Source organism: Accipiter gentilis, chromosome 33 (genome assembly GCF_929443795.1).
Source record: "Accipiter gentilis chromosome 33, bAccGen1.1, whole genome shotgun sequence".
In the NCBI taxonomy this organism is placed as follows: Eukaryota; Metazoa; Chordata; class Aves; order Accipitriformes; family Accipitridae; genus Astur; species Astur gentilis.
The window spans coordinates 15,255,505-15,272,741 of NC_064912.1; the positions used below are offsets into that span (position 1 = coordinate 15,255,505).

Consider the following 17,237-nt stretch of genomic DNA (forward strand, 5'->3'; position numbering starts at 1 on the left):
TCTTCAATGTTTTGGTAATCGCTTTTGGTGATTTTTTTTTTTTTTTTTTTGGTAGCTAACATTAACGTTTGTGAGTTCCTCTAGGCAAAGAATGTGCATCTGGATATATATGCCATGACTGAAACATGGTGGCTGCTAGTAGAATAAGAAAAATACTTTTTGTAGATGTTACTTTAATCTCAGCATGAAGGACACAGCAGAGAATTGCTCAGATGCTTTTGTTATCCCAAGAAGCTAAGCTGCCTTGAAAAACCCCTATCTATCTTTTTCAGACAGAGCTGGAGCAGCAGTTAGCAAATGCTGAGGAAAAAGCTTCCCAAACAGAGATTTTCCCCAGACAAATCACCAGTGAAGATCAGCAGGAGGTACTAAGGCTCCTCTGCAGAGCCCATGAGCTTGAGCTTGGCAACACAGAGCTGCAGGCAAATACACTGTACAAGGAGAATCTATTGTGCCGGAAGGATTTTGTGATCCAGCAACTGCAGCAGCACATGCTACTCTGCGAAGAAATGATTCGGCGGCAGCAGATGCTGATAAAAGGTAAAGCAGCACCTTTTCTCCTGCTCTGTCATTATCTCCAAGCTTTGTTTTCTGATGGCAAATGGAGAACAATCCACCCAGAAAAACCTTGTCTTGGATGTCATGACACCACAGTTCTCAGCTATTTCTCTAGAACCCTTCCTCCCCATCTCTGCTCCAGCCCAGAACATTCCTGTCCCAGAGACACTGGAGAGGTTACACCACTTGCATCTCTCTGAGTTGGAGGAGAGGACACTGAACCTGCCTCTTCTACATTCAGTGATGTCCAGCATGCTCAGGGTAAGGCAGAGCAGACCCTTGTGCTGGGGAATCCACGCTGTCCCATGATTTCGTGTTATGGCCATAGATTCACACACCCCCAAAGCCTGGCTGGGTCCTGGTGCCAGTCAGGAGCTGTACAGAGCTTTGTTTTATGAACATGTTGTCTCTGGAGTTCCACTCTCCTTCCCTCCTTCCCTTTGACTCGGAGAATTAATAAGGCTTTTAGCAACAGTAAAGGACCCGGGCAGTGCTGTGCATGAGTCAGCGTATTCATCTTCCCAGTTGCTGTTGTGTCAGATTTGAGAGAGATAACTGGCTTGGTGGCAAACAGAAAAGCAAAGGTTAGATGGCCAAACATGCAACTCTTGTAGTGACTGCTGAAGGAGACTATCTTATCTGGAGGCCTCTGTTCGCTCATGGCACAGTTGTTACTGAGGTCCTTGGGTCTTTCCTGCAAGAAAGGAAAGATGCTGCTGGCCCCTTTGCCTTTGGAAAACTTGTGTGTGTTCTGAGACAGTAAGGGGCTGCCAGGAAATTGCCAGTCTTCAGCAGGGGGTCCAAGCAGCAGCGTCTCCTGTTTATTTTGATTGCCTAGAATGACTGGGGGAAGGAGTTGGGTTTCATTTTGAATAATAAACGTTAATGCTAGTCATGTTGTTATATGAGAGATTAAACTGCTCTGGGTGCCCTTCCACAGGAGGGAAGCAAATAGCAGGCGGCTGGAACTATGGAAAACCACGTGAGGTACCAAGAGTGTCTTTGTGACCGCAGACTGGGAGCCAGGGCTAGAGGAGGGGCTTTACAGTGAGAAAAACCTTCTGAGGATCTCATTCTTCCCTCTTCCTGCAGCCCCACAACAGCCCTTCTCTGGATGTAAGGCAGCATCTAGATCCTAATAATGATGAAGCCAGAAGGGGTCTACCTGGGAACATGAAGGATATTCCCTCCACCACCCTTGAGTCAGACAGGTAATGTGAATCTTTCTCATTATTAGACTTATTCTCTAGGGCATGGGGACCTGGCAGTTCCCAGCTAAGTCCCCAAAGCTGGGAGATATCAAACTGGAAGAACCTCTAGAAACTGGAATCTGTTAGAAAAGAGTTTCCTGGTATACTGCTCTTGCAAAGTAGCTCCGTATTTTAGCAGGAACCTTCTCTACAGAGAGGGCTATGGGATATGCTTAGGTCTGCTTCTGTTGACTGCCAAGCATTAAGACCAAATAAAGTAGCAAAGTTTGTGAGGATCAGGGGACAAAATCTCCTTCATGAATCCTGAAGTCTTTCCTTGCTGTGTTCTTTATTACCAGGTTTACCAGGCTTCTGGCTTTCCCCGCAGCTTGAGAGCTCGCATCTAGACCTGTTTCATCTCTCTCTGTTGATAAAGGGCCTGTGCTTTCATCTATTAACCTCCTGGCATATTCTTTTCACAGCGGCAGCTGCAGATCATCTGAAATGACACCCTGTAGGAAGGAGAGGTCTCTGGATACCCATCTCAGCCCAACTTTCTCTAGTTTGCAAAAAAGACCAGTTCAGCAGGTCAGTATGGCAGAAACTGTAAGTCAAGGCACATTTATCATGGATAACACCTTCCTCTTGTGATGACAGAACATGCACAGCAGCTAAATCTACTGTATGTGAGGAAGGTAAACCTTGGCAGGCAATAAAATCACTCCTAGAGCACTGGCCTTGGGTTTAAAGCCTGGGATTTACTTATGAGGCCAAGGCTTAGCTGCCACCTCCAATTCAGGCTCTCCCTCGTGTGAATCACCCAGTCTCCAGTGTGTCCAGTGGAGCGATGGGAGTTGTAAATAGAGATGCAGCATGCAATCTGGTGTGAGGGGACCTGTATTGTCCAGGATGATCGCCTCCTTTTATAGCATTAATTCATCTGCTGGGCCCTGATTTGATGAGTATCTGGTGAAACTGATTTCACTCAGCACCCTGGAACAGGAGGGAGATTTAGGAGCTCATCAGTTTCTTGCTCACCAACTGACTTATTTTGTAGCCATGGCTCTATATGGGACCTACACAGTCAAAAAGCTTTGCCTTTGCTTCTCTATACATAGAAGTTGTTATAACAGCATTTCAGCTGAAATTTAGTGTCTTCCAAATGTTTAAAAATGCTTTGAAGGGGAAAAGTATAAAAGCTTTGAATGAAAAGCAGATTATGTTGCAATTGCTTTGATTTTTAGCAGAAACCAACAGGTGTTTCTGCAGGAAAGATGATTCCCAGACTACGTTCCCCCACCCCTCTAGACTTGCATGGGAAAAAGTCACCCGCAGACATCGCTGCTGTTCCACTGAGTCTGGAGACCTTGAAGGAAGTTGCTGCCAACACCAAAAGCTTCTCCCTCATTGCAGCCAGTCGCCATTCCAGACCCCAACACAGAGACCTTGGGAGTGAAGACTCCTCAGCCCACTTCTCTGAGGAGGATATGCCTGAGCTGAAGTGTCTAGAGGCCAATTCCATCCCAGATTGTCAGACAAGAGACAGTGCAAGTATCGGGAGTTTGCTGTACTCCCCAGCCAGGGGAGTGCTGAAGAAAAGGAAAGACCAGGAGATGCCTGCTGAGAGGACAGCCAGAAAGAAAAGATCTCTCTCTCTCTTGAACCAAACTTCCACAGGGTAAGTCCTTTGTGTTTCTAACAGGAATGGGTTGAGCAGAAGGCATGGATCCAGTGGAGCTAGGGTGGTTTTTAAGTACAGTAAGAGAAACATAGTACAAGCTGTAAGGGACAGATGTCAGACATTTGTCTTAAGCATTTTTTGGTACTGAGGAAACCACGAGACTGTATAAACATTTCTTGGCATGAAGGAAACCACAAGGACAGAGCAGAGCCCTGCAGTTTACCTGTACCCCAACAACAATGCCCACAGCCTGGTGCAATCTCTCGCAATCTCTCGCAATCTCTCCAGCACAGGCGCAACAAAGGTTCAGCGGGTAGTCGCAGAGACATGCGCGTTGGACTGGAGACCTCCACCACCAGGCTGACATGCAGGGTGTCCTGGTTTCAGCTGGGATAGAGTTAACTGTCTTCCTAGTAGCTGGTACGGTGCTATGTTTTGAGTTCAATATGCGAAGACTGTTGATAACGCTGATGTTTTCAGTTGTTGCTCAGTAGTGTTTAGACTAAAGTCAAGGATTTTTCAGCTTCTCAAGCCCAGCCGGTGAGAAAGCTGGAGGGGCACAAGAAGTTGGCACAGGACAGACCCAGGGCAGCTGACCCAAACTGGCCAACGGGGTATTCCATACCGTGTGATGCCACATCTGGTATAGAAACTGAGGAGGAGTAGGGGTAGGGGATCGCCGCTCGGGGACTAGCTGGGTGTCGGTCAGTGGGTGGTGAGCAATTGCATTTGTACATTCCAATCCTTTTATTATTGCTGTTGTCATTTTATTAGTGTTATCATTGTCATTATTAGTTTCTTCTTTTCTGTTCTATGAAACCATTCATATCTCAACCCACAAGTTTTACTTCTTTCCCCAATTTTCTCCCCCATCACACTGGGGGTGGGGAAAGTGAGTGAGCGGCTGCGTGGTGCTTAGTTGCTGGCTGGGGTTGAACCACGACAAGGGAGACCCCCACCATCCAGCCGAGAAGCGTGGAGACCCTCACCATCAAGATACCAACAAGGGTGGGAGATGCCCCCATCACCAGGACACCGGCAATCAACAGGACCAACGGGACATTGCTGGATCCTAGGATGGTGATACCTTCTGTCTCCGTCTCTCTCTCTTCTACCTTGCTCTTCCTTTGCTTTTTGTGGCCAGCACCTTATCTGGCTCTTTCTCGCCGCATTTACCTCACTTGTGTATATAGTTTGATGTTGTTAGTCATCTGAATACTTCATCCATAGAGTTCAAGTTTCATGTTTAATCATTTTGGTAAAATTGGGTAAAATTCTCCCCTCACCTTTCCCTTCAATTTTGTTACTTGCTAGGCAGACAGCAGTTTCTTGAGTTATCACACGATTGTTTCGGTTTTGTTTATGTTTGTGCTCAATAAACAATTTGATTGGTTGTTTGGCGTCATTTCTCGGAGGGATTTCAAGCTTCCCGTGACCTCCCACACTACCCAGGGTAGCATGCTGGTTGGGTTGTGACACAAGCTGCTTGAGGAAATAAGTTAAATATCTTTATTCTTCTATAATGTCCTTGACCTCCTGCCTAAACACCAAGATAAGCCAAAGTCAGGTGTGAAAGGAAACTTTTTGGTACAACGTGGCAACAGAGGTGAGAGACATCACCACTGAGGTTAACTCAACTTGGTGTGTTTCAGACCTCAAAAGCTAAGCCTCGGACTCCTTCAAGCCCCAATACAGACAAAGCTTGTGAGAACCACCTGTGCCAAGCTAGACTCTTCCATCAGTCAAAAGCTGCAAGTAGCATATCCATTGCCGCAAAGGTCAAGGTTCCTATCAGCCACCATTCAGGTAGGGGCCAAAGAGCCGCTGGTGACATCCTGCATCAGCTCTGTTGGAAAAGATGGATTGTCATGTGAGAAATAAGCCAGAGTAAAGGCTAATGGTCAGAACTATTAGTAATCTGATCTTCATTTTTTTATATGGTCTAAGTAGCTTTCGATGGGTAAGAAAGCATATCCTTTGCAGACCACTGCCTCAACTATGCCTCTGTAATCTAGGGGGGGGAATTAGTGTTCAGCTGGGTTCACGTGCAACAGGTTGCTGATCTCGGTCTCGTCATCCAGGCAGTTTCACATCCAAACCAAGCCTCAGAAAGGAGACCAAGACCTGACAGGCTGCACTGACCATCTGTCAGCTTCAGTTATTTTTCTTTGTGCAGACACACAAAGCCAGGATGAGGTTAGGGGAACTGGAAACCCAAATCCTATTGAAATGTAGCCAGAATCCTTCCCCATTCTGGCAAGAGGTGCTTACTGATGCTAATTAGTTTTTCTTACCTTTTTTTTGTTACTAAAAAATGGTTAACTTTTGATTTACGATGCTATAATTTATTTTGGCTAGCTATTAGTAACTCATGCATTGCAAAATGTTTTTAAACTGTGCTCTGCTCTCACTGTTTTTAATGAAGCTCTCCCTGCCTTTGATAGAGGGGACTCCACTAGAGATGCTGCCAAAAGACAATGCTCCTGCAAGCACCATCCAGCAGAGCAACACTGATCGTGTCAAAGGACGGGTCCTACAGAAGCAAGTCAAGGGTGAGTACATAAAATATCAGGTTGGCTGGCTCAGGAGGCATTACTGTATTCTTCAGCACTTGCTCTGTTGCAGTCTGAACATAAAGAGTTGTAAATGCAATACAAATGGTCCAGTTGGGAAAGCTGTCACATGGGTAGGGGTTTTACAGCCAACTTTTAAGACTTTTTTTTTTTTTTTTTTTTGCAACAGATGACATGGGCAATGTTCCAGAATGAGTTACACTCCATCTCCCTCTTAGCCAAAAATAACCTCTTAGGAAGAGAAAAGAACATTTTCAGAGGTGTTCATAACCCTAGCCTAACGCATATGTGAAGTACAAAGTTTAATCTGAGTTAGCCGTGTGACAACATACTGCTTCCACAGAAAGTGCCACCTTGGGATTTTCTTAAGGCAACGATGTGCAGATCCCAGGGCCTTTGCCAAACATTCCTCTCCATAGCTCGTGGCAATTTGTCTCTTCCCCATTTTGACTGGCAATGAAACTCAAATGGAATTCTGAGAAACTTGACCAGGTACTTCATCTTCCCTCACTTGCAGGGCCCGCAGATGGTGCCAGCAGTCGGCAAAAGCAGGAGTCAGTCGCCCACCTGGGGAACCAGCCGAAGACTAAGTAGAAGTCACTGGGGGAGCAGGACTCTCTGTGGCTCCAAGGGATTGCAATTTCAAGGCTGCTGAAAGTCTGGGAAGTGGATTCAGTATTTTAGCTTCTGTGTTGTCATGCTGAAAAGCAGAGGGAAGGCTAGCAGGGGGGAGAGGGACCCTATACATTGTAGATTACTTTTTCCTATATCCCTACCGCAAGTCTTTCCTCTGTACTGTGCGCTCTAGCTTTTAGCTGCAGTTTAAGACAAGTAGGTTGTTAACAGAGTCCAAGAAAAGAGGAAAACCTCATTTTCCCAGCAGTGTTCTCCTCCCAGAAGATGTCAGCATGGAGCCCAAGCCGCCTTTTTCCTGGGGCAAAAGTGTGGATACCACCCATGCATCCAAAAGGCTCCCTGACTATTAAAACCAAATGTAAATGCCTGAGAAATAGTTTCCCCATTCTTCCCTGCTGTCCCTGTGTGTTGCTGTGAAGCTGGGAGGTGTAACGCACGCCTGGAATGCTGTTTGGGTGAGCAGATGTTTGGCTGTGAGAGCCGTCAGAGATTGCTCTAAGCTCTTTTCCATCTACAGAGCATTTCAGATCTGACTGCAGCCGGGAGAAGCAGCATGGTGATAGGTGAAGACCCTGATAAAAGCTAGCCTGGAGGTAAACCACGGGACTGTGTTTTTCTTTTTGGAACAAACATCTCCAGCCAGCAGCCTTTTCCGTAAGGGGCTTTTAAAAGTATTTTCCCTGCGTTTTGAATATGCTGCAAATAAAACGGTGCTGGTCCTTGCACTGAATAAATAGTGACTCCATGCCCCAAACAGGAGTGGCTTCCCTCCTAGGTCTGCCAAAGTATCCGAGATGACAATCCGGTTGGTTTGTGCATTTTTCAGATGGATGAAGCATCTTTTTTTGCAGCTGCAGCATTTGTAAGGAATTCTCCTACATGCTCTTTCTGACTTGCTGCGTGACACTGCACACACTCCCCATTCCTCTATGCCTCTTGCTCCGCTATCTGTCAGGAAGATGAGGGGTAGCTCACTCCAGGGATGAGGAAGCTTAGATTACTTGTATTTATAAAATGCCTTAAACCCCTGAAGCAGGGATGCAATGCAAGTGCATAAGCTGGTATAGAAAGCAGCCGACATTCCTTATGAAACAAAGATGCAGGAAGAGGTGCGATGGCGAAACAGGTCAGGAACACTTGTTCCCCTGGGCTGACTCTTTCAGATAAACAAAGATATAAAAAAAGGACACACAGACAAAATAAGCACAGACTGTGTGTAAAACAAACCTGTGCCAGCAGGTCTTGAGCCAAGCCTGTACTTACAAGACCTCATGTGACCTGCAAACACTGAAGGACCAAAAGTGAGGGAAAGTGGAGTTTTCCAAGCATATACATCTGCACCAAATACCTTTGGGCTGAATCCCCATGAAAAGTTGTAGCATTCAGGGCTATTATTTCACACAAAGAGCGGGACATTTGAGCCGAAGGCATTGGTTTGAGGCTGTCTCTCTGAAGGGAGGTTGTGTAACAAAGAGTTTGGTAATTTGCCATGACTGTTGTGAAGAGTACGGAGCTGCGTGATGTGCTAATCTCCCCGTTTGTAAAACCTGCGTTTTAAGCCTGTTAATTTATAGTTGGGGATGGAGACCTTGGAGGTGGAATCTGTAAATTATCTTTTGTAGCTTTGGCAATTGCTGGAGGTGAGGCTGCAGCTCATCTCCTGCGCAAAGTGGGACCGTGCTCATTTTGAGTGCTGGGCTAAGGGCTTTTTGATTTGATTCTTCTCAACCACAAGAGTCGCAAAGGGAGCTTAAGCTCTTCTGGGCTTTTCAAGCCGCGCTTTCTAGCCTTACCGTACCCAGTGATCTACGCTTTGCTCCTCATACTAGAACCCAAGAGGCTGGGGTTTTTTTTTTTCCACAAAACAGCTTGAAACTGCCTACATCTAACCGCGAGCTCCAGCAAGCAGCGATGTCAAGTCTCGGGATGCCGCATCCACCTCGGGACGAGGACTGCTGCCACCGCGTCCATCGCTGCCTCCTCGTCCTGTCCCTGGGGCAGGGGCTGCAGGGGGGCGGGGGGTCTTAACCTCTGCAGCCCCTGAGCCCCCCCCCCAGCCTGCAGGGAAATTAAATACCGAGCCCTCCGCGCAACCCGTAACGAATTAAAAAACGAGGTTTGGGTTAAAATCCCCTCGCGCGATCGCTCGAAAGAGGAGGGTTTGGCAGCGCGGCCCCCTTTCAGAGAGCCCTGAAGAGAGCGGCTCGTTCGGCGCTTCGCTACCCTTGGTTCTCCACAGCGCTCCCGCTGTGGGAACGGACCGGGGAGCCGGAGCCGGTGCCGGGGCAGCCCCTCCGCTCCCCCCAGGCGGGCTCTCCGGTCAGGCCGGCCGACCGCCCCCCCGAGCCGCCCCCCTACTCCCTTTCAGGGCCCGGGTTCCCCGGGGTTGGGAGCCGCCGCCTCCAGGCCGCGGGTGAAGGCGCGGGGCAGGGCGGGCCGGGGCCTCCCGCCGGCGGGCGGAGCGGCGCCTGCGCCGCGGCCCCGCGGGGACCCCCCGTGCCCGGCGTCTCGCGAGAGGCGGCGGCCCCCGGGTAGCGGCGGGACGGGGACGGGCAGGAGGAGGAGGAGGAGAAGGAGGAGGAGGAGGAGGAGGAAGGCTCCGCTGGCCGGGCGGGAGGTGAGCGCGGAGCCGCCCCACGGCGGGGTGGGGACGGCCTGTGCCCGCGGGCAGGGCAGGGCCCGGGGCTCGGCGCCTGAGGGGACGGGTTGGGAGGCGGCTGAGGCGGGCGGGGGGGAGAGTGAGTGTGTGTGTGTGTGCCGGGGCTGGGACCGGGGAAGCTCCCGGTTATCAGCCGCAGCCGGGGCACGGCATCCCTTCTGAGCTCTCCCCGGGGCGGCCGCAGCCAGGTAAGGGAGAAGGGCTGGCCGGTTCGGCGGGGACGGCTCCATCGGGATCCCCGGGGCGTCGTGTGGTGAGCCGGGCAGCGTTGCCCACCCTCACGCCTCGGCGGGGACGGGGAGGAGGCGAGTTGGGTCTGTGGGGTGGCTCCTCTGCTCCGAACCGTGAAACGCTGGCTTTTCCCCCTGCTCATGCCGCCGGTGCTGGGCCTGAGGTTTGAGGACAGCCCGCTCGTGTTCGTTCTTGCGGTGTTCTGCAGTCCGCCTTGCTTCTGGACTCAGGAGCGTCTTGCGGTCCGAGCGGCTGCGAAAGCAAACCCTGGAAACATCTTCCTCCGACGGCGGAGCGTTTCTGTCGACGGTAGAGCACGGGCTTTTCACGTCGCTTCGCAGAGACGGCCGTTAACGTGATTAATCCCGCTTGGACTTCACGCACGAAACTTCAGCACGGGGCTGAGCTACGTACAGCAGAAAACTGTGCTTAAATCAGGTGTTTGTAAGGCAAACGCAGGCGGCGCGAGCGGCAGGGTCTGGTTTCTGGCCCCTGCGCTGACATACAACAAATATTCCAGGGATTTGTTGGCCCGGGCTGTCAGCACCGAGACTCACCGGGGCTCTTCCTGTGTTTGTAAGGCCAGGAATGATGGGTGTGCTTGAAGTTTGCAATAAAGGTAATGAATGAACAGGGTGTGCTGCGTTTTGGGATTTCCTCCTGGAAATCTTAGAAATATGGTTATCGAGACAACTTCCAAGTATGGATATTAAAAAGGAGGCGACTGGCACTGCCAAGCCTGTACAAACCAGGCTTTGTGGCAGCGACGGGAGGGAAGGCGCTGGCATAGCTACATAGATTAGGATGTTCTTTTGCTGGTCTCTAGCATATATATGCGGAGTTGCGGTAAAATGTGCAATGCAAGCTCTAATTTTTTGCTTACACTGTGCATTTATACTAATGTAACCGCTGATGTCATTACATGGGTTAAAACTTCCCTGCTCTGCAAAAGGTGCTAGATTTTTGGAAAGCTGAGGAGAAGCGGTTTATTGAGTGATGGCCGAGCGTGTGAAATTGGTTTCTGGTTATTGGTACAGCGTCCATCTGCTTTGGCTGATGGGCGCTCCTTCTCCTGCACCTGCAGGAGGTTAAACTGGTGCTGCTTCTCTAGAGCCTGCCTATTCCCTAGGCGTAACTGGTAGCAGGTGCATACCAGGATAGGTGGGTAAAGAAGGCTGCATGGGTAAGTGAGTGCTGGTGAATGCAGGTGCCCCACAGGAAAGTATCCATTTGAATTTGGGGGTTTTGTATGTTTTTAAAAGTTCTCATTCCACCTCTTTCTATCTTCAGAAGCAGGCAGAGCTCAAGTGAGCTACCTGAAATCCCGTATCTTCTCCTGTTAGAACGAGCGGGCACTGGTGGAGGTGAGCTGGTGCTTAGTGCCTGACCTGTGCCTTGCGCTTCCCCGTGGGGAGTTAGGAGCAATGGGAGAGGGACAAGCCTGGGGAAACACAAAGCAAGAAAGGGTAGAATCTGCACCCAGGTCCTTGGAGGCACAGTCCCTTCTAAACCATTGCTGTTCACAGAGAGGGGTTATTGTCCCCTGTCTCCGGTACATACCCACATGGAAGCTCCTTTATTTTCTGTAGGCCTTACTGCTCCTGTAAGTGAGCTGGGGTAACTTTCTTTTGCAAAGACAGGCTGTGAGAGAAGGTAGTTGTCATACAAAGCCAAGAGGAGAGGAAGAGACAGGAATTACTTGAGCTGCTGTTTGCCCTGAGAACAAACAGTTACAGTCAGGCTGTGAAGTGCAAATAAGGTTTCCAAATTGTTGAGGAGTTGCATCTGCAATAGGTTTTGCAATAAAAGCGCTGGGGACACATCCCCCCTTTCTGTTTTTAAATGAGCGTTTCAGAGGTGGTTATTTGACATGGCAGCTTCTGATAGGAGAGGATGGGTCCAGTGACCTTGGACTTTGGTGTCTTTCTCGGGCCTGGGATGGGGAGAAGAGTCCTTGGTTTGCCAGGTTCAGGTTGGAGATGATCACGGGATGGCTGCTCGGGGGACTCTGTAGGATGATTATAGCACTTGGTCTGTTTCCCGGTTTGCCAGCGTCATGTCACAGAAGCAGCTTTGTGTGGATCCTGGTGCATGCTCTTGTTGGCTGGTGACTTTGGGTTAAACTTGAATGTAAATTCTTGGCTCCTCTTGGAGGCTTTTCCTTTTGATTCTGGCAAGAGGAGGATGGAGGCGCATTCCCTCTGATGTGCACAGAGACCTGTAATTTGTGCTTTCAGTCTGGCATCTTTTATGAAGTGCTCAGGAAGAGGATGTACCATAGTCAATAGAGTAACTGTTTTCTGCAGTGTTTTTCTCATGAGGGGGAATTAAGCTGTGTTATTGCTCTTTTCCAGGGTTCCTCTCTAGCACTGATAGAGTTAACAGAAGTGGAGTCATTTCGATTCTGTGCTGCTTGCTGCTGTGTGTCTTGGAAAAGCCAAATGCTCTGGCGGGCCTGCGTGCTGTGTCCTGGAAAGCAGGCTCGAGCCCTTGGGGTGCACTTGGTAAAGCTACATTATGGTGGTGGCTTTGACGAAGAGCCCTCCTTCCGTTTGCCCGAGGAATGCGTGTGCCACACACAGCGTCTCGTTTGCTTCTGTCGCTGCTGCTGAGAGGGTGATCTGTCCGTGCCAGGGTGGGACAGCTTTGCAGAAATGCTAGCAGGCTGCTGCACTGCCTGAAGCTGTGGAAGCTGCTGGGTACAGGCATGGCAGAAAGGGATGCTCCGTGCAGCTTTCTGGGCTTGCTGCATTCCAGCCAGCCTAAAGGTCTCAAGCAGCGTTGGAAACCCAGTGTGCTAGGGATTATGTGCGCAGTGGGCACCCTATTCATCCAGAATAGGAAGCAGTCCCTGCCGTGAACAGCTAACCGGCTCAAAAGCAAGAACAGATTCAGGCAAAACGCAAACCCTGACGTGTGCCAAGCAGTAGGCTTGGCAGCGTCACTCCATTATCTTCTGCTGTTGGACTGAGATGCTTGGCCTGAAGTGCTGACGCACATATGTAATTTGCCCCTTCTTTAACTCTGTGCTCATCTCTCTGGGTGTTTCTTCTTAGATCTGCTCCATCCTCAACCTTGACTAGCTAAACGTAGAGAATTACTGCTGAGTAATACCTACTTCTTGCTCCGCAGAGTGCAAAGTGTTACGTCTGCAGTTCCTCCAGCTTCTCTTCACACACAGAATAAGAGCCGGGCTCCAGGAAACACGGTGTTTGGTGTTGCAATTCAAAGCCATGTGTTAGGCTACAGCTACACTGAATTTCTGGCTGTCCCTGCTTCTGAAGTGTAAATAAATACACCAGGGTGGAAAAAACCCTAAACCTTCAGTTCTGCATTTTATGTCTTTTGGGACATTAAGCTGAGCTAATACTTCGATATGTAACCATATCCGGTATTCTTCCTGTTTGTTACTAAATTCTGGTCTAATGCTTTTAGTCTAGTGTTTGAAACCAGGACTTTGTTAAAATCTGGCATCCCTGAGGCACAAGCACAGCCATGCTTGATGGCTCTTTAGACAAGTCTTTCAATGCAAGGCTGCTGTGAGCTTCAAAGGCTCTGAGCATTTTCTGCACACACACCCCCCCCCTCCCCCGGGCATGACAGAGCTCAGCACTTTTGCATATCTGGATTCTCAGGTTCTTTGCATCCCTGTCCAGGGTGGGGTTGGTGCCGTTTAAGGGTGGCGTGTGAACTGGTTGGGGAGCAACCTCTGTGTTTCCAGAGGAAGAGAGACCCAGTCTTCGTTTTGAAAAGCTTTTCAGGGCACCTTGCCCTGAAGTGGTTTTGTTTTCAGAGCTGGTGTTTGCAGGGTTTGTTCTGAAGTCACGAAGCATCCAGGGAAGACCCAGGCACTGCTTGAGACTCTAATGAGAGCGATGGTCAGAGGTATCACAATAAATGATACCATTTGGAGATTTCTCGATTATATGGTTGTGTTTAAAAACAGGGATAAAGAATGGGGATGTCTGCAGAAAGGGCTGCTCTTGTTTTCTATCTGTAGCTGATGTTCTGCCTTTATAATCAGGGGCTGGACTGCGTTTGGAGGGAGGAGGAGGTTGGAGTGACTACATTTTGCTTGTCTTTTGATGTTAAACCTTGCAGAGAGAGACTGTAAAACAGCAAACTTAGGTTTCATTCTCAAAATATCAGATAGCTGCTCCTCACTTTACTATGTTCTTCCCTGGCTGTAGGCACTGGCTCCTTGATCTCCTGGGGAGAGAGCAAGGCTGGTTTGCCAGCCTGCCTCTGCGTGGAACTTTAGACCAGAAAAGATGCATCAGGGTGGGGAGACATCACTTTTGAGGAGCTTGCTGGTGGAAGGGGGCTCGGAGTCAGCAGGGAAGGAGGTAGCAGTGAAAAGATGGGACTGGTTGAGGTAAAAAAAACAAACCTGGTGCACCCTCCAGAAAAGATATTCTGAGCTGCCCTTTTAACAGTGATTTCTCGCCTGCCTTTGGTGATCAAGAGTTGTTAGGGATGAGTGTGATAGAAATATAAATTACGTTAAACCAGGAAAAGATATCCTGACTCAATAGAGTCCGGACATGGACAAAGATTTACCAGAGCATCCTTAATCTCAGAACTGGTTGAGTTAGAAGTAGTCATTTGTTTAAATTTTTCTTGATGTGTGGCTCTTATCAGGGCTACATCCACTTGGGGGGTTTTGTAGGAAAACTGTTTGTCTAATCTCTGTTCTTGACAAAATGAAGTAGCTATCAAGAAGGGTTGTGGAGGTGACTTCGCACAGATTAGGTAAGATGGTGCATTCGGATCAGTGATGTTCTCTCAGCAGAGGCTTGCTTTAGCCACTGAGGCAACGGCATCTTCAACTATATATTTATAACTCCGATAAGGTCTTTGTTTTCAGCACAGTGGTACAGAACATCTTCATGGGGAGATGAGACCACAGTGTGATACCACAAGCTAAAATCGTGGATTGAGCCCTCTCTTCCTGTTGTGTTAGATAGGTTTAAAAATCAAGGAGGTCTGTGAAAGGTAGTTGGCTCTATGTACTTTCTGTATATAGTTGCATTTTTTTTTAATACCCTCGAACTTCGCTCTGTAAACTCTAGGCCTGAAATCTTTGTATTTATTTTTTTAAATGAAAATGGAGCTTCCCTTGAAATCACATGACTCTAGAAGCTTGAGATTGGTAAGAAAACCCCCATGCTTGCTATGAAAACTGGTAAAATTGCAAGACTTTATGCCTCCTTTTGGCCAGTCAGCTCTTCTCCGCGTAGTTTCTATGGGTACCTCAGACTAACCTGGCTCTCCGCATGCGGAAATGGATGGTCAGCCCCGTGGCGAGTCTTGATTGTGCAAGGTCATTCTCTCCAAACCAGAGTTATTAAGGGTTCGACTAACTTTTTTTCTGGTACATTTCCAGGCTCCTGGTCTGCAGCACCATGCTGGATCCCAAGCCTCACTCTGCAAGCCGGAGGTGAATCCAGGTGAAAGCCAGCTGTCACAGTAGGTGTCAGGATGACCAAAGCACGGCTCCTCCGTCTCTCTGTGGTGCTGGTCTCCATCTTCATGATCCTCCTGATCATTGTGTACTGGGACAACGTGGGAACGGCTCACTTCTACCTGCATACGTCCTTCTCCAGGCCTCATTCCCCAGGAGCCATCCCTGGTATCACGGCAGGCGAAGACTGGGAAGCCTTGCCAGACGTGGATGAATTTTTGGCAAAGCTGCTTAGTTCGAACCTGAAACAGAATAACTCTAGCCCCCGAAAGACAGAGCAGGTACTCGTCCAGGGCTCCGGCAAGCCTGCGGTGAGCAACCTGGAGGAGAACGTGCGGGGCTATGACTGGTCAACGCACAATGACAGAAACAGTTTGGACCAAGAGAAACTGCAGATAGAGAGGCAGAGAACGTTGCGGGAGTTTTGTGCCAATTCCAGCTTCACCTTCCCCACCAAGGAGCGCTCCTTTGATGACATTCCAAACTACGAGCTCAACCACCTGATCGTGGATGACCGCCATGGCATCATCTACTGTTATGTCCCCAAGGTGGCCTGCACCAACTGGAAACGGGTGATGATCGTGTTAAGTGAGAGCCTGCTGGACCAGGGGGTCCCATACCGGAACCCTCTGGATATCCCCCGGGAACATGTCCACAACACCAGCACCCACTTGACGTTCAACAAATTCTGGCGCCGTTATGGGAAGTTCTCCCGGCACCTCATGAAGATCAAGCTAAAGAAGTACACTAAGTTCCTTTTTGTACGAGACCCTTTTGTCCGCCTCATCTCTGCCTTTCGCAGCAAATTTGAGCTGGAGAATGAGGAGTTCTACCGGCGTTTTGCCATCCCCATGCTAAAACTGTACTCCAACCATACCAACCTTCCCACCTCCGTTAGCGAGGCCTTCGGGGCAGGCCTCAAAGTCACCTTTTCTGACTTCATCCAGTACTTACTGGATCCCAGGACAGAGAAGATGGCCCCCTTCAATGAGCACTGGAGGCAGGTTTACCGTCTGTGCCATCCGTGCCAGATAGACTACGATTTCATCGGAAAGCTGGAGACGCTGGATGAGGATGCTGCTTATCTATTGCAGCTCCTCAAAGTGGACAGGCTGCTTCGCTTCCCCCCCAGCTACCGGAACAGGACTGCCAGCAGCTGGGAAGATAACTGGTTTGCCAAAATCCCCCTGGCTTGGAGGCAGCAGCTCTACAAGCTTTATGAAGCAGATTTTGTACTCTTTGGCTACCCCAAGCCAGAAAACTTGCTTAAAGACTAGAAGCGATTGGGCGGTGGGTGTGGGAGGGAACATCTGAAATACCAAAAATGTTTAAAGCCTCCTCATTTTTGCTCTTAATTCCCTTCCCCGCACAGGTTGGTACAACGGAATATATTTTTTCTACCGCCTCCCCTTCCATTTTTGCAATAATGCCAGAGTCCGGGGTATTCCAGCCAGCTGTGCATAGGCAAAAAATGCCAGTTTTTTTGTTACCATTTGTTGTCTGGGTTTTCTGTTTTTTACAACGTCCCCATGTTTTGCAATGGGTCGCTGCCCTTGGTCACTCTGCCAGCTGTGTCCTTCAGTAGCTTTTTATTAATACTTTTTAAAAATTAATATATTTAAGATATTTAATACGAAGTGTGTGTCGTGGCAAAGGAAGGGAAGGAATAAAAAAAAAAAAAAGTAAAAGAAAAACCCAAGAAATTTTGCACCTGCCTCTGTGTGTTGTCTCAGGGCTGCTGTTTTGGAGATCTGAGGTTTGCAGAGCACTCGCATCTCTCTGGGAGCTGGGTTTGTCGGTGTTGCCTTCACCACCTTCGTCTGCTGGTGGTCTCTCTGAGCTGGGCTCAAGGCATATGGGATGGGTCAGTGCCTGACTCGGCCAAACAGTCCTGGAAGAATACCGGTGCTCCGGTGACGTGCGCCGCTCACAGCTGGTGAGCATGACGCCAGGGTCACAGGAAGGAAATGGTGGTTGGGAGCAGTGACGCCAAGCCCCATGGGGTGTTTCAGGACATGCAGGTGGCCAACGCAGTACCTCTGCACTGTTTCACTTTTCAGCAAAGGGGTGGAGGGACTCTACTTTCCAAAAAGCTGGGGTTCCTTAGCCCCTGTATACCTTGGTAGTGTGGAGCATCTTCCATGACGTGTCCCATTCCAGGACGGTGCTTGAAGTTCTTGTACCCAACCTGGATGGGCAGAGCGTGCTCTCGGATGGATGTGCTGTCCAGAAATTGGCGTCCAGG

At 49.2% G+C, this 17,237-nt stretch overlaps 1 protein-coding gene across 3 annotated transcripts; it reads left to right on the forward strand.

Moving 5' to 3' along the window:
- The first annotated feature begins 9,179 nt into the window (after window positions 1-9,179).
- On the forward strand, window positions 9,180-16,623 carry CHST12 (carbohydrate sulfotransferase 12). Of its 3 annotated transcripts, XM_049791601.1 has the most exons (3): window positions 10,677-10,892; window positions 11,883-13,413; window positions 14,915-16,623. In XM_049791601.1, the coding sequence occupies exon 3, from the start codon at window positions 15,010-15,012 to the stop codon at window positions 16,267-16,269; it is 1,260 nt and encodes a 419-aa protein (XP_049647558.1). In that variant the 5' UTR covers window positions 10,677-10,892; window positions 11,883-13,413; window positions 14,915-15,009; the 3' UTR covers window positions 16,270-16,623. The 3 variants fall into 3 exon arrangements, with proteins under 3 accessions (XP_049647560.1, XP_049647559.1, XP_049647558.1); XM_049791603.1 differs by lacking the exons at window positions 10,677-10,892; window positions 11,883-13,413 and adding an exon at window positions 9,180-9,255; XM_049791602.1 differs by lacking the exons at window positions 10,677-10,892; window positions 11,883-13,413 and adding an exon at window positions 9,369-9,485.
- Window positions 16,624-17,237: the final 614 nt, after the last annotated feature.